At 36.9% G+C, this 24,514-nt stretch overlaps 1 protein-coding gene across 4 annotated transcripts in view; it reads right to left on the reverse strand.

Moving 5' to 3' along the window:
- The window catches only part of CERT1 (ceramide transporter 1), a 125,670-nt gene that overhangs the window by 85,305 nt on the left and 15,851 nt on the right, over positions 1 to 24,514 (reverse strand). For all 4 annotated transcript variants that reach the window (XM_065873448.1, XM_065873447.1, XM_065873446.1 and 1 more), the window contains one exon: positions 1,902 to 2,018. In XM_065873448.1, the coding sequence (XP_065729520.1) occupies positions 1,902 to 2,018 (117 nt within the window). The remainder of the gene's footprint in view (positions 1 to 1,901; positions 2,019 to 24,514) is intronic.

Below are 24,514 nucleotides of genomic sequence, written 5' to 3' on the forward strand. Positions count from 1 at the left end.
CACAAAATAGGCCACTCTCCTTATATGCACATTTAGCAACTCTCATTGAATGTAGAACTCTTCATCCATAAAAAACATGGTATAATTTTAGTGAATTTAGTTGTGACTCCCAAAACCCTTTCTTTTTCCACTGTGTCATAAATGGGAAAAGGCATCAGCCACTCTGGTAAGTAACCTTACATATATTATTTCATGTGTTCTTAAACACATTTAGAAGAAGTGAATTGTCAGGCAAGGTCACATATGTCGTACATGGCAGAGGCTGCAGTGTCTTGTATCCAAGTAAGCCCAGCTCCAAAGCACTGAGATTCTGGAATTCTAGTTCATCTCTCTTTTATTTATTTATTTTTATTTTAAATTTTTATTTAACTACAGTTGACTTACAATATTGTATTAATTCAGCTATACAGCTTCAGATTCTTTTCCATTACAGGTTATTATGAGATACTGAATATAGCTCCCAGTGCTATACAGTAAATCTCTGTTGTTTATTTTATATATAGTGGTGTATATCTGTTAATCCCATACTCCTAATTTATCCCTCCCCCTCTCCTTTCCCCACTGGTCATCATAAGTTGTTTTCTATGTCTGTGAGTCTGTGTTTCGTAAGTAAGTTCATTTGTATCTTCTTTTTAGATTTCACATATAAGTGATATCATAAAATATGTCTTCCTCTATCTGACTTCCTTCACTTAGTATGATTATCTCTAGGTCCATCCATATTGCTGCGAATGGCAATATTTCATTCTTTTTATGGCTGAGTAATATTCCATTGTATATATATACCACATCTTCTTTATCCACTCATCTGTTGATGGACATTTATGTTGCTTCCATGTCTTAGCTATCGGCTCATCACTTTTAAATAAAAGAAAACTGTTTCTCATTTTTAGACTGTTTTCTGAGGTAATAATATCAAGATAACTAAGATTCACAAAATGTTTTAAAGCAATATAACTCTAAAGCTAAAACAAGGAGAAAAAGAAAGCATTACACAGTCAGATTTCTTTAGGCTGGGAAAAATTCATAATCAAGAAATAAAAGCCAATGCATGATCAATATCAAGAAGAATGTGCCTGTAGTATCCCAGGTCAGACTGGTTTTTCTTGTTGTGTTTCTGTGTGTAGATGTTTTGTGCCTGTTAAATAACCAAAACAGGTGTTTCAACTAAACTCTGTGAAACCCAAATGAACAAGTACAGACAAGTATATGAACAAGTCCAAAGTTTTCTTAAGCCACAATCAGGAGTGGCATGGTGAATTTATAACTTTCCCTATTCCTTGTTTTACCATGATATACTGAATTAGCTAATAATGCATACTTATTAATATCATGTATTTCTTTAGTCTACTTACCAATTATTCATAGCAGAAGTCAAAAACTAGCTTTAAATTACAAGAATATGGCTCATACATTTAGGTAAGGAAGACTTTCTCAAGGTTTACTAGAAAATTTCATATTTACAAAAATTTAACAATTTACAAATGTTTATACTAAGAATATACCCAAATGGTTACAAATGACAACAAAAATTAACACTGAAGCTTTCAAATATTAGGATTTTAAAATTTGATGTTATTTTAAGAATCCTTTTATCCAGATCATATAAAAGGCATTCACTATGAAGCAAACCCTAAATATAAAAACCAAATTTGTTTTATATAAAAGGGCATATTTTGTTTTAATAACAATTAAAAATACTTATCACAGAAAATTCCCTTAGTGTAACTCAAGTGTTAGAAATAAAATTATTTCAAAAATTTACATCTGTACCACTTTAATCTTTACCACAATCATGTTCAACTTTTCAGGAACATATATACATCTCAAAGTTATTTTAAAGGAGTTACCACCAGTCTCTTGCCTAGGTCTCTACGGACAGGTAAACATTGGAGACCCACCTTGTGCTGTTCAATGGCATCTATCCACTGCTGTCTGTGATCTGGATCCTGAGCACGAAGATACCAAACACTATCATTTACACTAATATCAAAGCGACATTCATCAAAATCATGAGGCTGTGGACAAAAAGGAGAAAAAAAGCAAAGTTAATTATATTTCTTAGAAGTGCTACACCCTACAGCAAAAACATGAACTTACCCATTCTAGCTGGTGGGAGATTCTTGTTATTCTTTTATTTTTCTACTCAAATAATTTTTTTGAAGATATTTCAAATAAAGAGCACAAGGGCATAGTTACCAAAAACTAAGTTTCATTCACTATTCCCACAAGTGAGTTGACACAAACTACAAACATATTAAAAAAAAAAAGATATTTTTCAAATTCTTTGAGTTAGTTTAGTGAGAATACTACTGAAAGCACAATTTTAAAAAGGGCCAAAGTAAGTTTTATGAAAGACGTTTACTAATTTTTTTCCTGCCTCCATTATTCAAAAGTAAATTCTCATCATCAATAGTTTTATTTCATTACATTTGATAAACAAGATATTTTTATAACATTAACAGTTCCTCCCAAGTATTTCAAATTAACTTCTAGGTTTTTACACATCTTGGATCGCAACAGCCAGGAGAGCTTCCAGTGAAAAGCAAAAATAAAATGAACTTTACATCAGACCTATGTTAGATAGCTAGAGGAAACTGCTTCCATCAAAATGTAAACATTAGTAAAAATGTCAACTATTTGGTTCAGCGTTTCACATTCTTCACAAGAATATATAAAATAAATATTTTATATACTTGTTTTTCCACCAATGAATAAGTTCAAATATGACAGGATCTATTTCACAAATACCACCACTTCTTCTACTGGATAAAGCACAATCAATTTCCTCTCCTGTGAACAATCTTAGCCTTAGAGGACAGAGAATCCTCTCTGGTCAATGTAACAATAAACTTATTTGCTGAACACAATCTACATACTGTGTTTACTCTTTCCCCCTTTGACAGCATCAATCTTTTATCTCCTTATCAGTTTAACAAAAACAATATGAGATAATTCCACAATGTCTTTAGCCTATGAAACAATTTCTCTTTTAAGATTAAGACAACAATTCATGATTCTGACTGGCTGAAGGATACAAGTTAAACTTTCTGAATCACTATGTGATGGGCATCATAGTTAGGACTACAGTGAGAGATAGAGTGTGCTACAGAGAAAAAAGGAAAAAACAAGACAATGCATACCCCGCTTCAATAATTATGAACACAGAAATACATAAAATACAACATTTAACACTCATAAATATAATGACTATAAATTTAACTGAAAGCCAAATATTCTTAAATCTTAAGAATGGAATCCAGTTATTGAGAAAAGCTTCCTGGAGGAAGGGAAGCATATATACTATCTGAAGAACTAAGTAAACAATTTATCTGATCAGTCTACTGTTCTAAAAAGCAGAGAGGTTTTTAAATTTTTACTTCATAATGATTATTATATTTCTAGTGACTATTCCTAAAAATGTTTATTTTATATTATGTTCAATATTCTCATTAAAGCTTTAGAAAATAAAAAGAAGTAATACATATAACAGTCGTCCCTTGTTTTTTGCAGGGGACTGTTTCGAGGGCTCCCCTCGGATACCAAAATTTCAGATCCCTAAGTCCCTTATCTAAATGGCTCAGTACAGTCAGCCCTCCTTATCTGCAGATGCTGAGCCAGTGGATATGGAGGGCCGCCTATAGTTAGAAATTTACTAGTTTCTCCAGCAAATACTTTTCCCAGCTTTTATACCTTCAAAATTTCCTCACAATCTTCCAGAGAGCCCAATGCCACATTTTAAATATTCCTAAAAACAGGAACCTGCTATTAAGCCTTCTCTGGGTGTGAGTGACTTAATAAAACCTGAAATCAACATAAGTAAACTTTGCCATTACTAAATCTGTTAAGTATATCAATTATGATTTCTTCTCTCTATGTTTCAAAGTTTCGATATATGGAGAACTTTAAGCTTTTAATAGATAAAGTTACACATAGGAATGGAATAAAATGACAGTCTACAAATCTAGAATTAAAGAATTTGAAAATTTCATTTGAATGTCATACATTTATGAGATGCAATATCTCAATATCTGCTCAAAGAGACAGAGTTGGCAGAAAGTGTACACAAAGTAGCCATTTCTACCATCAACAATCTGAGAGATAGGTGGCAGAGAAAAGAGATGTACCAATTTTCAGGTGATAGGGAGTTTGTGAATAACACAGAAGGCTTGAATCCCTAAAAAGTGAATAAGTGTAGGAAGCTAAGTCTACAAGGCAAAAGAAATGACAGATTTGTTGAGGTGTGTTTAGGGGGATAAATCAAAGTCTAGACAATAAAGCTTACATCATGTCTCAACACACACACACAACCCCCTTAAACACATAATACAACAGTCTCCCTTTACCTAAGAGGAATACATTCCAAGACCCCCAGTGGATACCTGAAACCACAGATAGTACCAAACCCTATAGATACAGCTTACCCATAAACGATACTGCGATTAGGGACGTGGACCCTCTGCACAGTAGAAAGCCCAAGCGTCTTACAGTCAGTCCTCTGCATCTGGGGCTCACCAACCTTGGATTCAACTACTCTTGGATTGGGTAGTACTGTAAGTAGTATTTACTACTGAAAAAATTCCGAGTATAAGTGGACCTGTGCAGTTCAAACCTTCGTTGTTCAAGGGTCAACTGTACTATGTATTTTCCTATACAGGTATTAATGAGCAGGAAGTATATACAGCATGGATATACTGGACAAAGGAATGCGCCACGCCCTGGTAGGGACAGAGCAGCACATAAGAGTTTTCATTATGCTACTTAAAATAACATACAATTTAAAACTTATGAATTGTTTATTTCTGGAATCTTCCATTTAATACTTTCAGACCTTGAAGGTAACTAAAACTGCAGAAATCAAAACTGCTGATAAAGGGTGGGGTGAGGGAACTACTATAGATAGACTGCTTCATTCAAACACAACTGATCTTGTCTTTATTTAGAATTTCATTGTTTTGTTCATTATGCATTACTCCAAAAATATGCATTAAAATAATATTTATCTTGATTACTGAGTTTTTTGATGCTCTCTTACATTTTACAACTGAGGTTAGCCCCTCATTGGTCTCATCCTAGTCCTAGCCCTGACAGACGATTATTAGAAGGAAACAAATAAGGTATAAAGGCCAAAAGTAGATGAAAACTACAAGAGGTGGTAGACTGTAAGAGATGACATGAGCTATCTTCAGGAAAAAAAACAAACCATAAACTTTAAGGAAGAGATAAAGCAGCAGGCAATGAAAAATAAGCTGATGGAGCTAAGAAAAAAGAAATGAGTTGAAACCACATCAGAAGCAGCAATAAAAAGCAAACAAACAAACAAACAAAAAGCAAACAAAGCTAAAAGGGGCATGGTGAACAGACCTGAGAAAAATACAAAGTGAAAGAAATATAATAATGAGTGAAGAAGGAGGTCAAGCAAATATTTAACTGGTGTTTTGAAAGGGGAAAATTTAACAAGTGTAACAAAAAATTCAAGGATACTATCTTTTCTTTAAATAAAATATTCAAGTTACAGATCAGACATACTATGCCCAGGAAAAATCAATTTGAAGACTTATTCTGTGAAATTAGTTTATTTAAGAATAAAGAAAATGCTATAGGAACAATGTTTCTCAAGCTTTTTGCATTATCACCCCCCACCCTGAGAAAAATAAATTCTCTTTAGTGAGAGAAAGTAAACAGTAAGAATTAAGATTTTGTTCAGTAGGTTCTTCCTGGAGGGCCACTTAGATATTGTAATATCTAAGATTATTTCACTTTCCCAAGAACCAAGTATCAGCCCCCACTGAGAATGAGAATGCATGCTATGGAAGAAAGCGAACTACATAAAGGAAAATGTAGGTGGGCCTCATTCTTTATCATGACAACATTCACTGTTAAGGATGAAAAATAAACCAAAAGGTGAAATGGCATTTATATCCACTCTTTGCCTGTCTTGTTAGTTCTTAGGGCCACTATAACAAAAATACCACAGACTGGGTAGCTTTAACAGAAATTTCTCACAGTTCTGGAGGTTGGTCCAAGATCAGGGTGTCAGCGTGGGAGGGCACTCAGTGAGGGCCCTCTTCCTGGTTTACAGATGGCTGCCTTCTACATGTGTCCTCATATGGAGGAGAGAGAGCTCTCTGGTCTCTTCATTCCCTCATAAAGGCACCAGTTTCACCATGGGGGCTTTACTATCATTACCTCATCTAAACCCAATTATGTCCCAAAGGCCTCATCTCCAAATTACCATCACAATGAGAATTAAGGCTTTAATATATGTCACAACATCCACTATCAAAAGAATCTTATAGGAACAAAAGAGGCATAAATCCACAAAGAAGAAGAAGAAAAAAAGTTACCAACAAAATTTAAAGTTGGAATGTGATAAATGAATTAGCAGGCCTGAAAATGCTGAAAAGTAAACATCTACAAGGGAAAAGAAGACAAAACAAGCCAATTTGTATTGGAGGCATCAAGTAGTCCTAAAGATAAAGGCATGGGGAGAGCTGAAAACAGAACTGATCAAAAGTCATTAAAAGGTGCAACTAGGGCTTCCCTGGTGGCGCAGTGGTTGAGAGTCCGCCTGCCGATGCAGGGGACACAGGTTCGTGCCCCGGTCTGGGAAGATCACACATGCCGCGGAGCGGCTAGGCCCGTGAGCCATGGCCACTGAGCCTGCGCGTCCGGAGCCTGTGCTCTGCAACGGGAGAGGCCACAACATTGAGAGGCCCGCGTAACGCAAAAAAAAAAAAAAAAAAAAAAGGTGCAACTAGACCCCTGGAACCCCATTTGCCCATCCCTCTGTGCAGTAACATTAGAGGCCCCACCTCTCAGAGAGATGATATTAGGTATAAGAAGAAGGGACATTCCTCCACAGCAGGAGGAAAGGAAAAAGAGCAGTTAAGGAAAAGTATTCATGTTAAAGGATTCCTCCCCTTACTTGACTCCCAGAAGGCTGGCACCCATGCTTGCTCATTCTACCTCCTTCTGCCTATAAGGAAGATTCCTATATTTCCTTCTATAGGAAAACTAAGTAATCCAAGAGAAAATAGTAATAGTAATAAAAAAAAGTAATAATATAGTAATAATATTTAAGGGTTTCCTACTCAGGCCCTTAATCAGTATGAAAAGTCTAAACCGTGAAGATGAAGAAATAATTACCTTTCAGAACTGGAAGATATGCTTCACCAAAATGAAGGAGTAACCAAGAGAAGTAAGAGGCAATTGAGATCCAGGAAAAGAAGCAGCAAAGGGACTTCCCAGGAGGACATTAAGGAAAATGCCAGCAGCAGAATTATGCAGAAGACAGAAAAGTCTAGATTAGAAAAGTATAACAGGATGCTTCAGAAAGGATTTCTCTAGTGGGAGAAAAGTAGAATGAAAAGATTATCTAAAAAGTTAAACTCAGTGGAGAGAGTGTAGGAAGATTTAGCTAGAAATTCAAAGAAAGTCAACCAAATTTTTAATAAACTTTGTTGGTATATAATTAACGTACAATAAACTTTTCCATTTAAAGTGTACAATTCAGGACTTCCCTGGTAGTCGGGTGGTTAAGACTCCACGATTCCAATGCAGGGGGCGCGGGTCTGATCCCTGGTTGGGGAACTAAGATGCTACATGCCGCGCGGCATGGCCAGAAAATAAATAAATTAATTAAAAAATAGTACAATTCAATGTTTTTTTCACTTGCATATAACCATGAAATCACTGCTACAGTCAAGATGGAAATGTTTTCATTTCCATAACCCCCCAAGGATTGCTCATGCTTGTCTGCAGAACATTTCTTCCTCTGTCACCAGCTTCCAGAAACCAATGATCTGCTTTCTTTCACTGTATATTTGTTTTCATTTTTTCTAAATGTATATAAATTGAATCAGATAGTATATACTGTTTTTACTCAGTATAACAATTTTGAGATTCATTCATATTGCTGTTGTCTTATAGCTCATTCTTTTTATTGCTGAGCAAATTATGCTGGATGTAACATATTCTACTTATTCATTCACACCTGTTGTTGGACAACTATTTACAGGTTTTGGAATTGTGAATAAATTTTTTGTGAAAATTCATGTCTTTGGGCATAAATTTTCTCCTCTTTTGACCTAGGAATGGGCTGGCTGACTCATAAAATAGGTATACAGTTAACTTTAAGGAAATGCCAAAAGTAGCTGCACCATTTTACATTCTTACCAGCAGTCTATCAAAGTCTAGTTACTCCACATCCTTGCTTGGCTTAATTATGGACTCTCTATTCTGTTCCATTGATCTAAATGACTATTCTTACTCCAATAACACTGTTTTGATTATTGTTGCTTAATAGCAAGTCTTGAAATCATGTGGTGTTAAGTCCTCAAACTATGCTCTTTAAAAATTGCTTTGGCTAGCCTAGGCAGTTTGCATTGCATAATATATATTTCCAGAAAAATTTTAGTACCAATTGCATTAATATCTTAGATTTTCTATAGATTAATACGGTAAGATGTGATATCTTAATGCTGAGCCTTCTAATCTATGGACATAATATCTCTCCAATTATTTAGGTCTTCTTTATCTTGACAAGCTCACACAGTTTGCAGTTTACAGTGTACAAAGTACAGTATACAATGTTAGACTGATTCCTAAAGTATTTTTTTATGCTACTGTATGTGAAATTGCTTTAAAAATTCAGTTTGCTTACAGCATATGATAACACATTTCATAATTGTATATTAACCTTATGTTCTACAAACTTGCAAAATTCACATAGTAGTTCTAAAAGCTGTTTACCTAATAAATCTGAAGGAATCTACAGCAGGAGTCCCCAACCCCTGGGCCACGGAATGGTACCGGTCCTTGGCCTGTTAGAAACTGGGCTGCACAGCAGGAGACGAGGGCCGGGCAAGTGAGCAAAGCTTCTTCTGTATTTACAGCCGCTCCCCATCGCTCGCGTTACGGCCTGAGCTCCGCCCCCTGTCAGATCAGTGGTGGCCTTAGATTCTCATAGGATGGCAAACCCTACCGTGACCTGCACACGCGAGGGATCTAGGCTGCGTGCTCCTTATGAGAATCTAATGCCTGATGATCTGAGGGGGAGTGAGGCAGTGATGCTGGCACTGGGGAGCGGCTGCAAATAACAGATTATCATTAGCAGAGAGAGGTCTGACTGCACAGAGACCATAATAAATCAATTGCTTGCAGACTCCTATCAAAACCCCATCAGTGAGTGGCAAGTGAAAACAAGCTCAGGGCTCACATTGATTCTGCATTATGGTGAGTTGTATAATTATTTCATTATATATTACAATGTAATAATAACAGAAATAAAGTGCATAATAAATGTAATAGGCTTGAATCATCTCGAAACCTCCCCTCCCTCCCATCCATGGAAGAATTGTCCCCCACGAAACCTGTCCCTGGTGCAAAAAAAGTTGGGGACCATTGATCTATAGAACAATGATGTCATCTGCAAATAGTTTTACTTCAGCCTTTCTGACCTTTATGCCCTTTTATATCTTTTTCCTTCCCTTACTGAAATGACCAGGATGTCCAGTACAATGTTAAACAGAAGTGGTAAGGGCAGACATCCTTGCCCTATCTCTAATCTTAGGGGAAAGGCATAATATATCACCATTAAGCATGATGTCAGCTGTGGGTTTTTGTGGATGCCCTTCATTAGGTTGATGTTATTTCTATTTCTAGTTCCCTAAGAATTTTTATTTTCAATCTAAAGGAGTATTGAATTTTGTCAAACAGTTCTCTTTTCTTGTCTGTCTCCCTCTACCGAAATTTGTTATGAATTTTTGTCTTTAGTTTGTTAATACAGTGAGTTAAAATGACTGATTTAATATAATTATATTAACCTTGCATGTCTGAAATAAACCCCAGTTGGTCCTTTTTATATACTATTGGATTTGATTTGCTAATATTTTGTAAAGGAATACAGTATTTATGTCTACCAGAGATACAGAGCTGTAATTCTATATTCTTGCGATGTCTTTGACAAGCCTAGGTGTCATGGTTATGCTGCCCACATAATATATGTTGTAAAGAGTTTGTAAAGATTGGGATTATTTCTTTGAATATATGAAAAGAATATACTGGTGAAATTATATGGATGTGTTTTCTTGGTGGGGGGGGAAATCAACAAATTCAGATTTTTTAGACATTGGTTTATTCACATTTTTTGTATCTTAAAAGCATTAAGAGGGAAAAATATAATCCTATATTTACCCATATATTTATTTTTTCTGATGCCCTTCATTAGTTCCTAAAGATCTGAGTTTGCCTTTGGTGTATTTCCCTTCAGTATGAAAAACTTCCTTCAGCATTTCTTGTAATGCAGGTCCGCCCACAACAGGTTCTCTTAATTTTCCTTTATCTGAAAACATCTTTATTTCATTTCATTTTTAAAGGATATTTTCATTGAATACAGAATTGTGAATGGAAAGTTTTTTCTTTCAACATGTTGTATCTTCTAGCCTCTATGGTTTCTAATGAGAAGTGTATGGTAATTTGAATCACTCTCCCCCAATATATGTTATTTCTCTCTGGCTACTTGCAAAATTTTTTAACTTTGGTTTTTACAGTTTGACTATGATTACTAAGATTATCCTGTTTCATGTTTGTTAAGCTTCTTGAATCTGTAAATTTATATTTTTCACCAAATTTGGTAAGCTTTTTAATATAATTTCTTCAAAAAATTTTTTACCCTCTTTTCTCCCTCTTGAGACTCATAAAACCCATTTAATTAGAAATTGCCCTAGAGATCCCTAAGGTTCTGTTCATTTAAAAACAAACACAAAAACCTCAAAACCTCTACTAATAAGAATGACTTCTTTTGCTCTAAATTCAAAATCCTGATTTTCTGTCATCTTTATGTACTATAAATCCTATACAGTGAATGTTTTTCATTTCAGATATCATTCTTTTCAGTTCTAAAAGTCCCATTAGTTCTTTTATATATTTTCTTTGTCTCTGCTGAAACTGCCTACCTTTTCATTCATTATAAGCATATTTTCTTTTACCTCAAATAATTATATAAAAGCTACTTTAAAATCTCTGTCAGATAATTCCAACATCTAATTCATCTTGAACTTCGCATTCATTCATGTCTTTTCCCTTGAGAACATGCTGCAATTTCCTGGCTCTTTGTATGTTGAGTAATTTTGAGTTGATCTTGGACATTGTGAATGTTAGGTTGTGAATTCTGGATTCTGTTATATTACTCTGAAAACTAATGTTTTTGCTTTAGCAGGCAACTTTTTGCTTAGACTCAAATGGCCAATTCTGTTGTACGTTTAATGGGCAGCATCTAGGACCTCATTTCAGAAAGCTTTCAGTCCTGCCTGCATACACATTGCTGAGGGGTCAGGTACAAATTTGGGCAGAGTGTTATACTCAGAATCTGGGGTTCCCCTTCTTAGGCTCTATTTTTCCAGATTATTTTATTAACTGGGCCCCTTTTGGTCCTTACAGCTAAAAAAATGGCAGTTTTCTTTAAAGGAGTTTTAGCTCCCCCGAGTCTCTGCCATGGTAGCAGTGACTCAGGTAACACTTCAGACTGCTTTCCAACTGCCTCATGCATGCATGGTTCAGGAGTCAGCCAGAGACTTGGGCAGAGGTTATACACACAATTCTGAGTTCCCCTTCTTGGCTTCTCTTTTGTGGGGTTCCCTCATTCTCCAGCAGCCCTGGTTGTACCAGGTACCTTTCCCAGGTTCTGCTGGTGAAAGACGCTGCCTGGTTTTTCTGTTGAAGTTTTAGCCACGCAGTGCCACCACTATAATGAAGATGACACTTATTCTACTCATTGCCAAATAATCTGTCCAACACTGAGATTAAAGTCAAAGACTTTAAATTATCCAAGCAGAGCATCTAACTCTTTTTTACAAATAAATACTAAATGTTAAATCTTCTTTAACAAGGAAATCGTCAAATCCTATCAGATTCAAACAAAATAAATCAATCAGTACTCTAAATTATAAGCAACAGAAAATGATTCTTACTCAAGAAGCAAAGGAATTTATTTAGAAGGTATCAGGCAACTTACATTGTTAAGAAATATGAATAAATGAGATCAGAAATGGAAAGGAACCAGGGGAGATTAGGCAAGAGAACCCCAGCTGAGACTGCACTGTGGGTGCCAGCTATATAGACAGGGCTGCTTCCTCTTCAGGACCTTGTGAGCCACTACTGGCACTGCTGCCACCACAGACTGGATGCTGCAGCTGCCAGCATCATCAGAAGAAAAACTTGTCTCTGCTTCTCCATATGATTCTGCTCCACAATCAAGGTAGAGCTAAGGGAGACAAGGAGGGGTAGATGTAAGGGAAGGTAGTGTAACAGCAGTCTGATTGGTTCAGCCTAATTCATATGTTCATATTAACTAAGGGGAGTTCAGTGGGTGGAGGGATACTGGGGTGGGAGGGAAAATTGAGTATCAGGCTTTTGCAGATTCATGTGGGAAACCTACTCTGACTCATGGTAGGGCATTCTTCAAAAGCAGAGAGGAGATTTTGAGCATGCCACTTATTAGCCTATTGTTTTTTGTTTTTGTTTTGCGGTACACGGGCCTCTCACTGTTGTGGCCTCTCCCGCTGCAGAGCACAGGCTCCGGATGCGCAGGCTCAGCGGCCATGGCTCACGCGCCCAGCTGCTCCGTGGCATGTGGGATCTTCCCGGACCGGGGCAAGAACCCGTGTCCCCTGCATCAGCAGGCAGACTCTCAACCACTGGGCCACCAGGGAAGCCCTAGCCTATTGTTTTTTTAAATCCACCCTTCTATACTGTTTTGTGCTACTGGACTGGGATGCTACAAACTACATTTCTCCCCTGCTAGCCTCCTTTGTTAGGTTCTCCCAATATGGGCAATATGCTAGATGGAGTCTGGCAGCCAGGAAGAAGGTAGAAAAAACATGTGCTTTTCTTTGTCTACTGCTTCCCCTCAACATCTGCCCACCAAAGGTCCTTAGCTCTGGCAGTGGCAGTCAGTTCCAGTCTCCATATTCTTTTAGAACTCCCTGAACCAGCCTCATCTAAGTGTACAGCGGTGGGGGAGGACAGGCTAAGTAGCAAGCTTATTTGTGCCACAGAAGCACAGAAAGAATAAAAGAATGAGAATCAGTAATTTGGAGCTCCAGGTTCCTCTGAAGCTACAAACAGAAAGACTGATTATAAGAAAGAAACAATTAGTCTGCCTAGATACCATCTCTAAAAATAGCCCAATTATCCCTCTAGCAGAAGATTAGAGGTTTTCTATTTGGGTATGTTGAACTAAAGGAACCCTTAAACTAACGGCGATCAAGGAAAGCTGAAAAAAAGGGTGCAACATTTAAAATAGGAAGGAAGATTAAGGCAAAGTCTATACTGAATAATAAGACCCCCACTCCCACCCCAATCTGATACCATTGCCTACCCAAAGCAATCAAGGCTTCCAGAGATGGCTGATTCCAGGACTGGAACAGGTAAGGTACACAATGAACTTGGAAAATCTTGAGCCTAAAGGTAAGGAAGTGCTTTTGGAGATGGGGAGGTGGTCATGGGGGGACTGTCGAAAGGACCAAAGAACCAACTCTAAGGGACTTCAATTAGCCAAATCAAGGGCAATTTGATCATCAAAATACATAAGTACAGCAGTGGATTGAATAATTCAGTAGCTCACTGAATAATTCAGGAATATATGAGTCCATTCTATTAACAAATAGGACAAAAAGAGAGGGTTTTTAAAAAACGAAACAGTAGAATGCTGACTGATAAATGTGGAAGGGGTTTACAGAGCTGGAAGATCTCCATTTTGCAATCACAGAAACGACTGGGTGGGGCAGGCATCATAAATGGTCACTAAGTCAAAAAGTGAAAATTCTGATGAAGAACAGGATTTTTAACATGGTCTTAAAATGTCTTCCCAGGGAGCTTACATTCTAATTTCAAGGAGAAAAACAGTCACTATAAACAGAAAAACTGGACAATCCCTTGACTGGATGATTGAAATTAACATCACATATGAGAGGCAAACAGAAACATGTGCCTCTGATGTGATACCCTGAGAAGGACATCACATCATTTTAGTACTATTTTGCCAGGGATGCACAACCTGAATCTAACCATGAAAAACTATAAGATAAACCCCAAATGAATAACATTCTATGAAATAATTGGCCTGTATTTTTCAAAAATATGAGTGTCATGCCAGACTAAGAAAGGCTAAGGAACTGCTCCCGATTAAAATAAACCAAGAGACATGACAACTAAATGCAATATATACTCTGGACTGGATTCTGTACTGAAAGGAAAAAATATGCTATAAAGGAAACTGTTGGAACAAGCGATAAATGTATACTGTAAATTAGAAAAAGGTATTATATAAAACTTCCTGAATTTGATAGCCAAAGTACATACTTAGTAAGAGCATATCTTTTCTTTTGGAAATTACACACTAAAGTATTAAGGGGAAAAGAAGTATGATGTATGCAATGTATTCTCAAATGACCCAGAAAAAAATGTGTGTGCATGTGTATGTGTGTAGAGGGAAAGAATGATGAAAGAAATGTTGTAATGTTAAAATACTGGTGAATCTAGGTATTTATGGGAGTTATCTACATTACTCTTACAACCTTTCCGTATGAAATTATTTCAAAATAAAGGTTACATAAAAAGATACCAGTAGTCAACTCTACCCTTTCTCTACTCACAACAGTCCCCTCTGACAGCCAGCTGCTTTTTTTTTTTTAACATCTTTATTGGAGTCTAATTGTTTTACAATGGTGTGTAGGTTTCTGCTTTATAACAAAGTGAATCAGCTATACATATACATATCTCCTCCCTCTTGTGTTTCCCTCCCACCCTCCCTATCCCACCCCTCTAGGTGGTCTCATAGCACTGAGCTGATCTCCCTGTCCTATGCGGACAGCCAGCTGCTTAATCTCTCCTTACATCTCATTGTTAAGGGGAACCAATGTCATCAAATATTTGAGAAAACTTCTAACATTAAAATCAAAGACTAAACACGGCAGGGGGGAAAAAAAAGGAATTCTGAAGAAATCAATGATGTGAGGACCAAAAGATAAATTTACACACACACACATCATACATGCACATCCATGCACACACAAACATATACAACTTGTAATTCCAAACAGGCCCTCTTCCCTGATATCTTGACTTTTAGTTAATTGCCTCCTCCATCTTCTCTTCAGTGCCTAAGAGGCAGCTCAACATATCCAAAACTGATCAGCTGATTCGCTTCCCTAAACTTCTCCTCTTGCAGGCTTCCTTCCACATTTCTGTAAATGGTAACTACTAGTTGCTTAGACCTGAAGTCATCTGACTCCTCATTTTCCTCACACCTCATAAGGAATTCATCAGCAAATCTGCAAATCTTGTCTGCTCTACCTTCAAAATAAATCTGGAATCCAACCATTTCTCATAATCTTCACCAATGCTACTCTGGTCCAAGCCACCATTGTCTCTCAACTGGATTACTTGCAATAGCCTCCTACAGCTGCCTGATTTTATTTTCCTGCTTCCATTCCTGCCTCCTACAATTTATTCTTAACACAGCAGCCAAAAGTGATCCTGTTACAAGGATCAAATCACTCCTCTGCTCAAGCCTCCAATAACTTCCCATGTCACTCAGCATGAAAGCCAAAGTACTCATAATAACCTACAAGGCTCTACATGGTCAGGTCCCACAACCTCTCTGCCTTCTTTTCCTACTACTTTCCCCCTTGTCTACTCCACTCCAGCCATACAGGCTTCCTTAGAATTCCTTCAAGTGGCCCAGGAGGGCCTTTACAACTGCTGCTCCTTTCCCAGTTACCTATCCCCTGATTCCTTTTCCTCCTTGAATCTTCTATTCAAATACCCCATTTCACCCATTATAAAAACTACCCCCTTTTAAAATCTCTGAAATAAGGACAAATCTTACTTGATACAACTAGAATTGGCAACATGGCATATAAAATAATGGTGCATCATAAATTTAGTGGCATCAAACTCACTAAAATACAGGAATACTTTGCCAGAGAAACCTCCCCAGATTACCCTACAATAAAAGATGCTAAAATAACAAAACCTTCGTAACAAATATATGTTAGTTTAAAAGAGCAGACCCTGATAACAGATTCCCAGGCAAAGTCACTCTGATTAACTTCATGGCCCCCAACTGCATATTATCTTCCCCAAGATTTCTTCTGTTTTTATTTCTAATTTGTCAACCTTCAGGAAAATATATAGGAAAGCGAATTATAAGTATTCATTTCAACATTTTTCATTTAACATATTGACTTGATATACCCTCTGGGTAGTTTGTCTCTTATTTTTACCACAATTTTGAGAATTTCTGAATAAACAAAACCCTCTCAATTTTTACCCTCAAATAAAGGCTACACCATGAACCAGGCAGCCCCCAATTTCTTCATTTTTAATACGCTTTAACATGTGTGCTGTCCAATACAGTAGTCATTAGCCATGTGTGACGAATTTGAACTGAGATGTGCTGTAAGTGAGAATACACACTGGATTTTGAAGACTTGGCATAAAACAAAACATCTCAGTAATAATTTTTATGACTATAAATTAGGATGATAATATTTTGGATATATAAAGTTAAATAAAATATAATAAATTAATCATTCTTAACGTGGCTACTAGAAAGTTTTTAATTACACATGTGGCTTGCATTTGTGACTCACATTATATTTAAATTAATATCTAGTGATAGGTAGTGATAGTGATATTTTGAGATATCTGCAATACAGGTAATGCCATGTGACATTATGTGTAATTTCTGTTGGTAAAAAAGTCAGATACTGGCAATATTACTGTGATTTTTGTCTACATTAATAATTAAAGAAAATGCTAAATTTCACTTAAAAGTTAGTGAAAATAAAGTTGCAATCCTTTCCCACCATGTTTGCAAATCCCTTGTGGACTTGTAATGGAATTTTATTGGTAATGGTCTATAACTAAAAAAAGAACCTGTCCCAAGAATCATAAAAAGCAAACTTTTGCATCCATGCACATTTCCTATTATGATAAAACTATACTATTTCATAGTAAGTAAATTAATATAAACAAACATCTTTTGATATATTGCACTCTACCTAAAATATATCTTGGCCAAAAATAACTTTATTTAGCTCCAGTCATCTTCTTCAATAATTCTGAATAACATCTAACAGTTTATGAAAATCAAATCCATAACAGAAATACAAACATTTGCTCTTATTCAACTGACAGGCTTTTTATAAAGGTATTATGCTAGACACTAGAAATCATAATCCCATAAAGAAACTTCTGCTCAAAATAATGTGATGGCAGAGTCCCAAATACACTATATGTTTGTAATGATAACACTACTGGTATGTTACAAAACTTTACCACAATTTATTTGATTGTGACTGCTTCACGATCAAAGTACATTTTAATGACCTTAACTTAGCTCTGAAAACTGATTCTTTCCAAGTCTTCTGAATAGTAATAACAACTTAATAACTTGAAAATATTCATGTCTCTTCCAAAACAAATTTACTTTTTCATAGAACTTGCAAATACAACGGGAATCTGTTTTTTTGGTTTTTTGGGTTTTTTTGCGGTACGAGGCCGAGGCACGAACCCGTGTCCCCTGCATCGGCAGGCAGTCTCTCAACCACTACGCCACCAGGGAAGCCCAGGAATCTGTTTTTAACAAGCCTTCTAGATGATTCTAGATGAACACTTAATGTTTGGGAACCACTGGGATAATGGAAATCCTTCCACCTTGAAACAAGAGTGGGCAATTACTATTTCTCCTATAAGAATCAAAGGCACAAAACAAGATAAAAGCACATATATGAAAAGGTTAAATATACAATATAAGGTAATATTTATTTGGTTATGTATAAGGAGAGTATTATGACTACCAAAGGAGTTGACGTGCAAAATACCTAGCACAATGCTTACCACATAACTGCCACTCAGTCTATGTTACTTTTCTAAAAATCTTATAGTTAAGACAAAAAGACAAGGAGCGGTTCTTTGAAAAGTTGTGGTTTAGACTGAGCCCAGAGGAAAGACAGGTGTTTGATAATGGAGGAGGAAAAAGACATTTTATTCTAGGTAAACACAGAATTCAATGGGCAATGTTAGCAGAGAATGTCAAGGTGCCAGTTAGACAAACAGCCAGGTTGGTGTAGAGGATGTTCATCTCTTCTTGTAACTAACTATTCCATTTCTGAGACAATCGCCAACCTTAACAGTTTCCCAAAGTCTGAACCTTTTACACACATTCAGATTGCTAGCAATAACAGCACAACGAATAGCAATTTCTCTGCCCTTATATATAAACACTTGATTGATCTAAATGTAACATCAACTATCAAAGTCCAGTGAAGAAGCACTTAAGAAAATTAGATGGAATAAACCACCAGTCATGTCTATTCTCTTCTTGAGCACAGCTAGTCTTCTTGCTTTAGGAGAGTGGTTCTAAACTTTAGCACGCATCAGAATCACCTGGAGGGTCTGTTACAACAGAATGCTGGACCTCATAACCAGAGCTTATTCATTAGGTCTGAGGTGGGGCCTGAGAATTTGTATTTCTAACAAGTCCACAGCTGATACTGATGCTACTGGCCTGGATATCACACTTTGAGGACAACATCCTCTGCCTGTGTTCCTCTTATTTAATACTTCCTTGTTTTGAAATGGCATATTTTCCAGAAGAATGTAAAATGTGTGTTTCTTACTTATTATGAAAATTTTCAAACATACGCAAAAATAAAGAACGACCCCCACATACCACTATTCAGCTTCAACAGTTATTAACGCGTAGTCATTCTTGTTTCCACTATACCCTCACAAATTCACACTTCACTAAATGCATTATTCTGAAGCAAATTCAAAACATATCGCTCCATCTTTAGAGATCTAATTATGTATCTCTAAAATAAAACATTTTAAAAAAACCACAAGAAGTAAATTTTTTAAGACCTTCATATTTTAAAATGCTTTTATCTGCCCTTATACTTCCTTAGTGGTTTGGCTGGATACAGAATTCAGGGTCGAAAATATTTCTTCAGAAGAAGGAAGGCATGGCCTATTGCATTTTAGCTTCCAGGGTTGTTCTTGAGAAGTCCACAGTTACTTTGAATCCTTATCCTTTGCTGTGATCTGTTTTTTTTCCCTCTGAAGCATTCAGGATCTTCTTTCTTCTCAGTGGTCTGACTCACCTCAAAATGTTTCTTTTATGATTTTTTTTTTTCCATCTGTTATGTTGGCCCCTCCTTGGCCCTATCAGTATGAAAACTCATGTCCTCTATTTCCATAAATTTTTCTTGCATTCTTGCATTGATGATTCTTTTCTTCTCTGTTCTCTCTTCCTGAAGCTCCCATTGTTCAAATCTCAAAACTCTTGGATGATTCCTTTAATTTTGTCTTTTCTCCTATTCACTATCTTTTTTTCTTTTTTCTACTTTTTTGGGAAATGTCTATAATTCTAACTTCTGACCCTTCCAATTTTTTTCCATCACTGCGACCATATTTATAATTTCTAAGAGTTCTTTTTTATACTTTCTCTTTTAAAAAATGTATTCTATTGAAGTAGAGTTGATTTACAATCTGTTAATTCCTGCTGTACAGCAGTGATTCAGTTATACATGTATGTATGTGTGTGTGTGTGTGTGTGTGTGTGTGTATACATATTCTTTTTCATATTCTTTTCCATTATGGTTTATTACAGGATACTGAATATAGTTACCTATGCTATATGGTAGGACCTGGTTGTTAATCCATTCTATATAATAGTTTGCATCTGCTAATCCCAAACTCTCAATCCATGCCTCCACCACCCACCTCCTCGGAGGCAAGCACAAGTCTGTTCTCTATATCTGTGAGAACACCTTAACTCTTTTTTTTTAATTATTAATTTTTAAGTATAGTTTTGAAGTATAGTTGCTTTACAGCATCGTGTTAGTTTCTTTCTGTACAGCAAAGTAAATCAGTCATACGTATACATATATCCACTCTTTTTTAGACTTCCTTCCCATTTAGGTCACCACACAGCATTGAGTAGAGTTCCCTGTTCTATATACACTAGGTTCTCATTAGTTATCTATTTTATACATAGTAGTGTATATATGTCAATCCCAATCTCCCAATTCATCCCATCCCCCCTTGTCCCCTCGGTAAGATAAGTTTGTTCTCTACATCTGTGACTCTATTTCTACTTTGCAAATAAACTCATCTCTACCATTTTTCTTGATTCCACATACAGGTATGTGTTCCACATACAGATATTTGTTTTTCTCTTTCTGACTTCACTGTGTATGACAGTCTCTAGGTCCATTCACATCTCTGTAAATGTCACTATTTTGTTCCTTTTTATGGCTGAGTAATATTCCACTGTATATATGTACCACATCTTCTTTATCCATTCCTCTAGTGAAGGACATTTAGGCTGCTTCCATGTCCTGGCTATTGTAAATAGTGCTGCAATGAACATCAGGGTGCAACCATAATTCAAAAGGATGCATATACTCTTCTTCCTTTTTTATAGTATACTTTAAAAATTTTTTTTTTTGGTTGCATTGGGTCTTTGTTGCTGCACATGGGCTTTCTCTAGTTGCGTCGAGCAGGAGCTACTCTTTGTTGCGGTGCGTGGGCTTCTCACTGCAGTGGTTTCTCTTGTTGCAGCGCTCGAGCTTTAGGTGCCTGGGCTTCAGTAGTTGTGGGACATGGGCTCAGTAGTTGTGGCTCGCGGGCTCTAAAGCGCAGGCTCAGTAGTTGTGGCACACGGCTTAGCTGCTCTGTGGCATATGGAATCTTCCTGGACAAGGGATTGAACCCATGTCCCCTGCATTGGCAGGCAGATTCTTAACAACTGCACCACCAGGGAAGTCCCAATAGTATACTTTTTGATTTAATGATTCCAAATACTCTTAGCTCTTTGGGAATACTAACAAATTTTCTTATTTTTGTGGAATATTTGAGTAATTTGTTGCCTAGTATTGCATTTACTCTCTTGATCTCTTTCATACTGAAAACTTTCCTCACATGCCTGGTAGTTGTTGACTATTCATTTTCAAAAGTGGGGGATCTAAAAACTGATGGGAAGCTGTAAGGCCATGGATCGTTTAGTCAAAGATGGGCTTCACTGTGGGATAATGTAGTTGGTCTACTTTGTTGGGGAAGATCTAATGCTCTCATTAGGTCTTTCCTCTTGAGCTGGTTGGATTCTCTAGAAAAGACTCCAGCAACCTCCTGCCCTGAGAGTGAAAGTTTGTTAGCTAGTGTTTTGGGAACCAAGTGGGGAAGAGGAGTGGGATGGGATGGAGGGAGGTTTCAGTATTCAGTCAGCATACTTAATCACCCTCTATTCCTTGCTTTCAATTTTTTTCTAGTGCCTATTTCCCCACTTTCCAGTCCAGAGATCACTATTTTATCCACCCTAAAAGAACAATACACCATCTTTTGTCAGGTTAGGGATGGGTCAATCACCCAACTGCCCACAGTTGGGGGAGAAAAATCTGGGGATGTGATTGTTTCTTAAACTGATATTTGACTCATCTTCCTTATTTACAACTTCCACTCCCAATTCTTATTTCAGGAGGTATCTGGTACTGCTGAAGTATTATACAGTTGTGATGGAAATCTAGTTCACAGCATACCCAACTCATAGCTTAGGAGTTGGATTTCTCAGATCTACAAACTCACTTAGTACTGGTCCCTGTTTTCCAGCTTCTAAAATTCTGTCTTCTATTGTTTCCTCACTTTTCTCCCTTTTGGGATTAAAAATTTTTTTTTTTTGCGGTACGCGGGCCTCTCACTGTTGTGGCCTCTCCCGTTGCGGAGCACAGGCTCCGGACGCGCAGGCTCAGCGGCCATGGCTCACGGGCCCAGCCGCTCCATGGCATGTGGGATCTTCCCGGACCGGGGCACGAACCCGTGTCCCCTGCATCGGCAGGCGGACTCTCAACTACTGCGCCACCAGGGAAGCCCAGATTAAAAAACTTTTTACCACTTACTATTCTTTTTATGGGCAAGGAGATAGAGTAGATGAATCTTTACCTGGATGAACTTCCTAATTTTTTAAAAGCCAAATGAAATCACTTGAAGTTTTTCATAACAGGAGGAAACCTCACTTTATGAAACTGGGTTTATACATAAGTTTTCAAAAATTGTTACCCAACCCGATCTCCCACCCTCAAGACATTATCACTTTAGAGACCACCTTAATTTCTGGATGAGCTTCAACTGGTCATGACTTCTTGGTCTCTTGATTCCTTATAATCAATTTATAAATGATCTTTTTCTTTTTTAAGTGATAAATCCTCACTAGTGAGAACATATATTTTTAAAAGAAGTAATTGTTGCATAACATATATCTCTACTTGGGGACTAAGAGCGTATCTCATTCTTTTTATCAGCTATGGTTTCCTTCCTTAGATGAAGAAAGGACAGAGATCAAGCCTACACAGCACTCACTCCAAGGAAGAAACTCAACAGTAATACCAGCTTCCCTGGTGAAATCACTCCCTGATGAGTTGTCAGCTTGTAACTTTAAATCTAAAGCTTTGTCACTTTAATTAAATGGCAGTGTGCCACTGTAGACCCAAACTAAAAAATTAAAATTAAAAAAATTGTGAGAAATGTTGCCTCCATACAAATAACCTAAGAAAAGAACTAATAATAGTGCTGGTATCTTTGGATACTACTCTGGGAAATAAATAAGCTTCAAAGGTTCCCAAAAATTCAGCAAAATATATATTCAAATGTAATTTATTTTCTAATTACAGTGACAAAAATCAGTCTGTTAGGTTGGCAGAAAATATTTGCCAAATACATGTCTGAAATTATGGTATCTGGAATATATAAAGAACTTTCATAACTCAATATTAAGAAGATGAAAAGAAACAAAAGATTTGAACAGACATACCATCAAAGAGATATAAATAAAAAGCAAATGAAAAGATGTACAACATCATTAGTCATTAGAAAAATGCACATTGAAACCACAATGAGATATCACTACACACCTACTAGAATAGTTAAGATAAAAAACAAAACAAAACACCCAAAAAACAGGTACTGACAAAAATGTTGAGCAACTGGAATTCTCATACACTGTTGGTAGAAATACAAAATGGTACTGCCACTTCGGAAAACCGTTTAGCAGTTTCTTTCTTTCTTTTTTTTTTTAAAAAAAAAAAAGGAAATAGAGACACAGATGTAGAGAACAAATGTATGGACACCAAGGTGGGAAAGCGGGGGGCGGGGGGGGCGATAAATTGGGAGATTGGGATTGACATGTATACACTAATATGTATAAAAAAGATAACTAAGAAGAACCTGCTACACAGGGACTTCCCTCGTGGTGCAGTGGTTAAGAATCCATTTGTCAATGCAGGGGAGGCAGGTTCGAGCCCTGGTCCGGGAAGATCCCACATGGAGCAACTAAGCCCGTGTGCCATAACTACTGAGGCTGCGCTCTAGAGTCCACAAGCTACAACTACTGAGCCCACGTGCCACAACTACTGAAGCCCACACACTGCAACGATGAGTAGCCCCCGCTCACTGCAACTGGAGAAAACCCACACACAGCAACCAAGACCCAACGCAGCCAAAAATTAAATAAATAAATAGTTGTTATTAAAAAAAAAAAGAACCTGCTGCATAGCACAGGGAACTCTACTTCACTGTACAGTAGAAACTAACACAACATTGTAAAACAATTATACCCCAATTTAAAAAAAAAGATTTCTTTTTTTTTTTGATGTGGACAATTTTTAAAGTCTTTATTGAATTTGTTACAATATTGCTTCTGTTTTATGTTTTGTTTTTTGGCCTCAAGGCATGTGGGATCTAGTTTCCCGACCAGGGATCAAACCCACACCCCCTGCATTGGAAGGCGAAGTCTTAACCACTGGACCACTGGGAAGTCCCTGGCAGTTTCTTATAAAGTTAAACATACACCTACCATAGGACCCAGCAATCCCATTCCTAGGTATCTGCCCAAGAGAAATAAAACATTTACACAAAGACCTGTACTTGAATGTTTAGCAGCCTTACTCATGGTAGCCCAAAACTGGAAACATAAATCTATCAGGTGATGAATGGATAAACGCACTTTGGTACATATATATGGTGGAACAGTACTCGGTAATAAAAAGGAGTAAGTTAGGGATACATGTAACACAGATGACTCTCAAAAGCATTACACTAAATGAAAAGCCAGACACAAAGAGCTGCATACTGTATGATTCCATTTATATAACATTCTGGAAAAGATAAAACTATCAAAACAGTGGTTGCCAGAGATTGGGGATGGGGAGGTAACCGATTACAAAGGGGCAGGCGAGAATTTTCTGGGGTGATGAAAACTGTCTATAATCTGATGGTGGTAGTGATCACATGACTATATACATTTGTGAAAACTGTAACTGTACACTTAAAAAGGGTGAATTTTACTGAGTGTAAATTATGCCTAAATAAATCTGGTTTTTTAAAAGGTACAATATGCCTTAAAAAAAAAACCCACACACAATAAATAGTAGAACAAGGGAAAAAAACAATC

This window comes from Phocoena phocoena, chromosome 3 (genome assembly GCF_963924675.1).
Source record: "Phocoena phocoena chromosome 3, mPhoPho1.1, whole genome shotgun sequence".
NCBI lineage: Eukaryota > Metazoa > Chordata > Mammalia > Artiodactyla > Phocoenidae > Phocoena > Phocoena phocoena.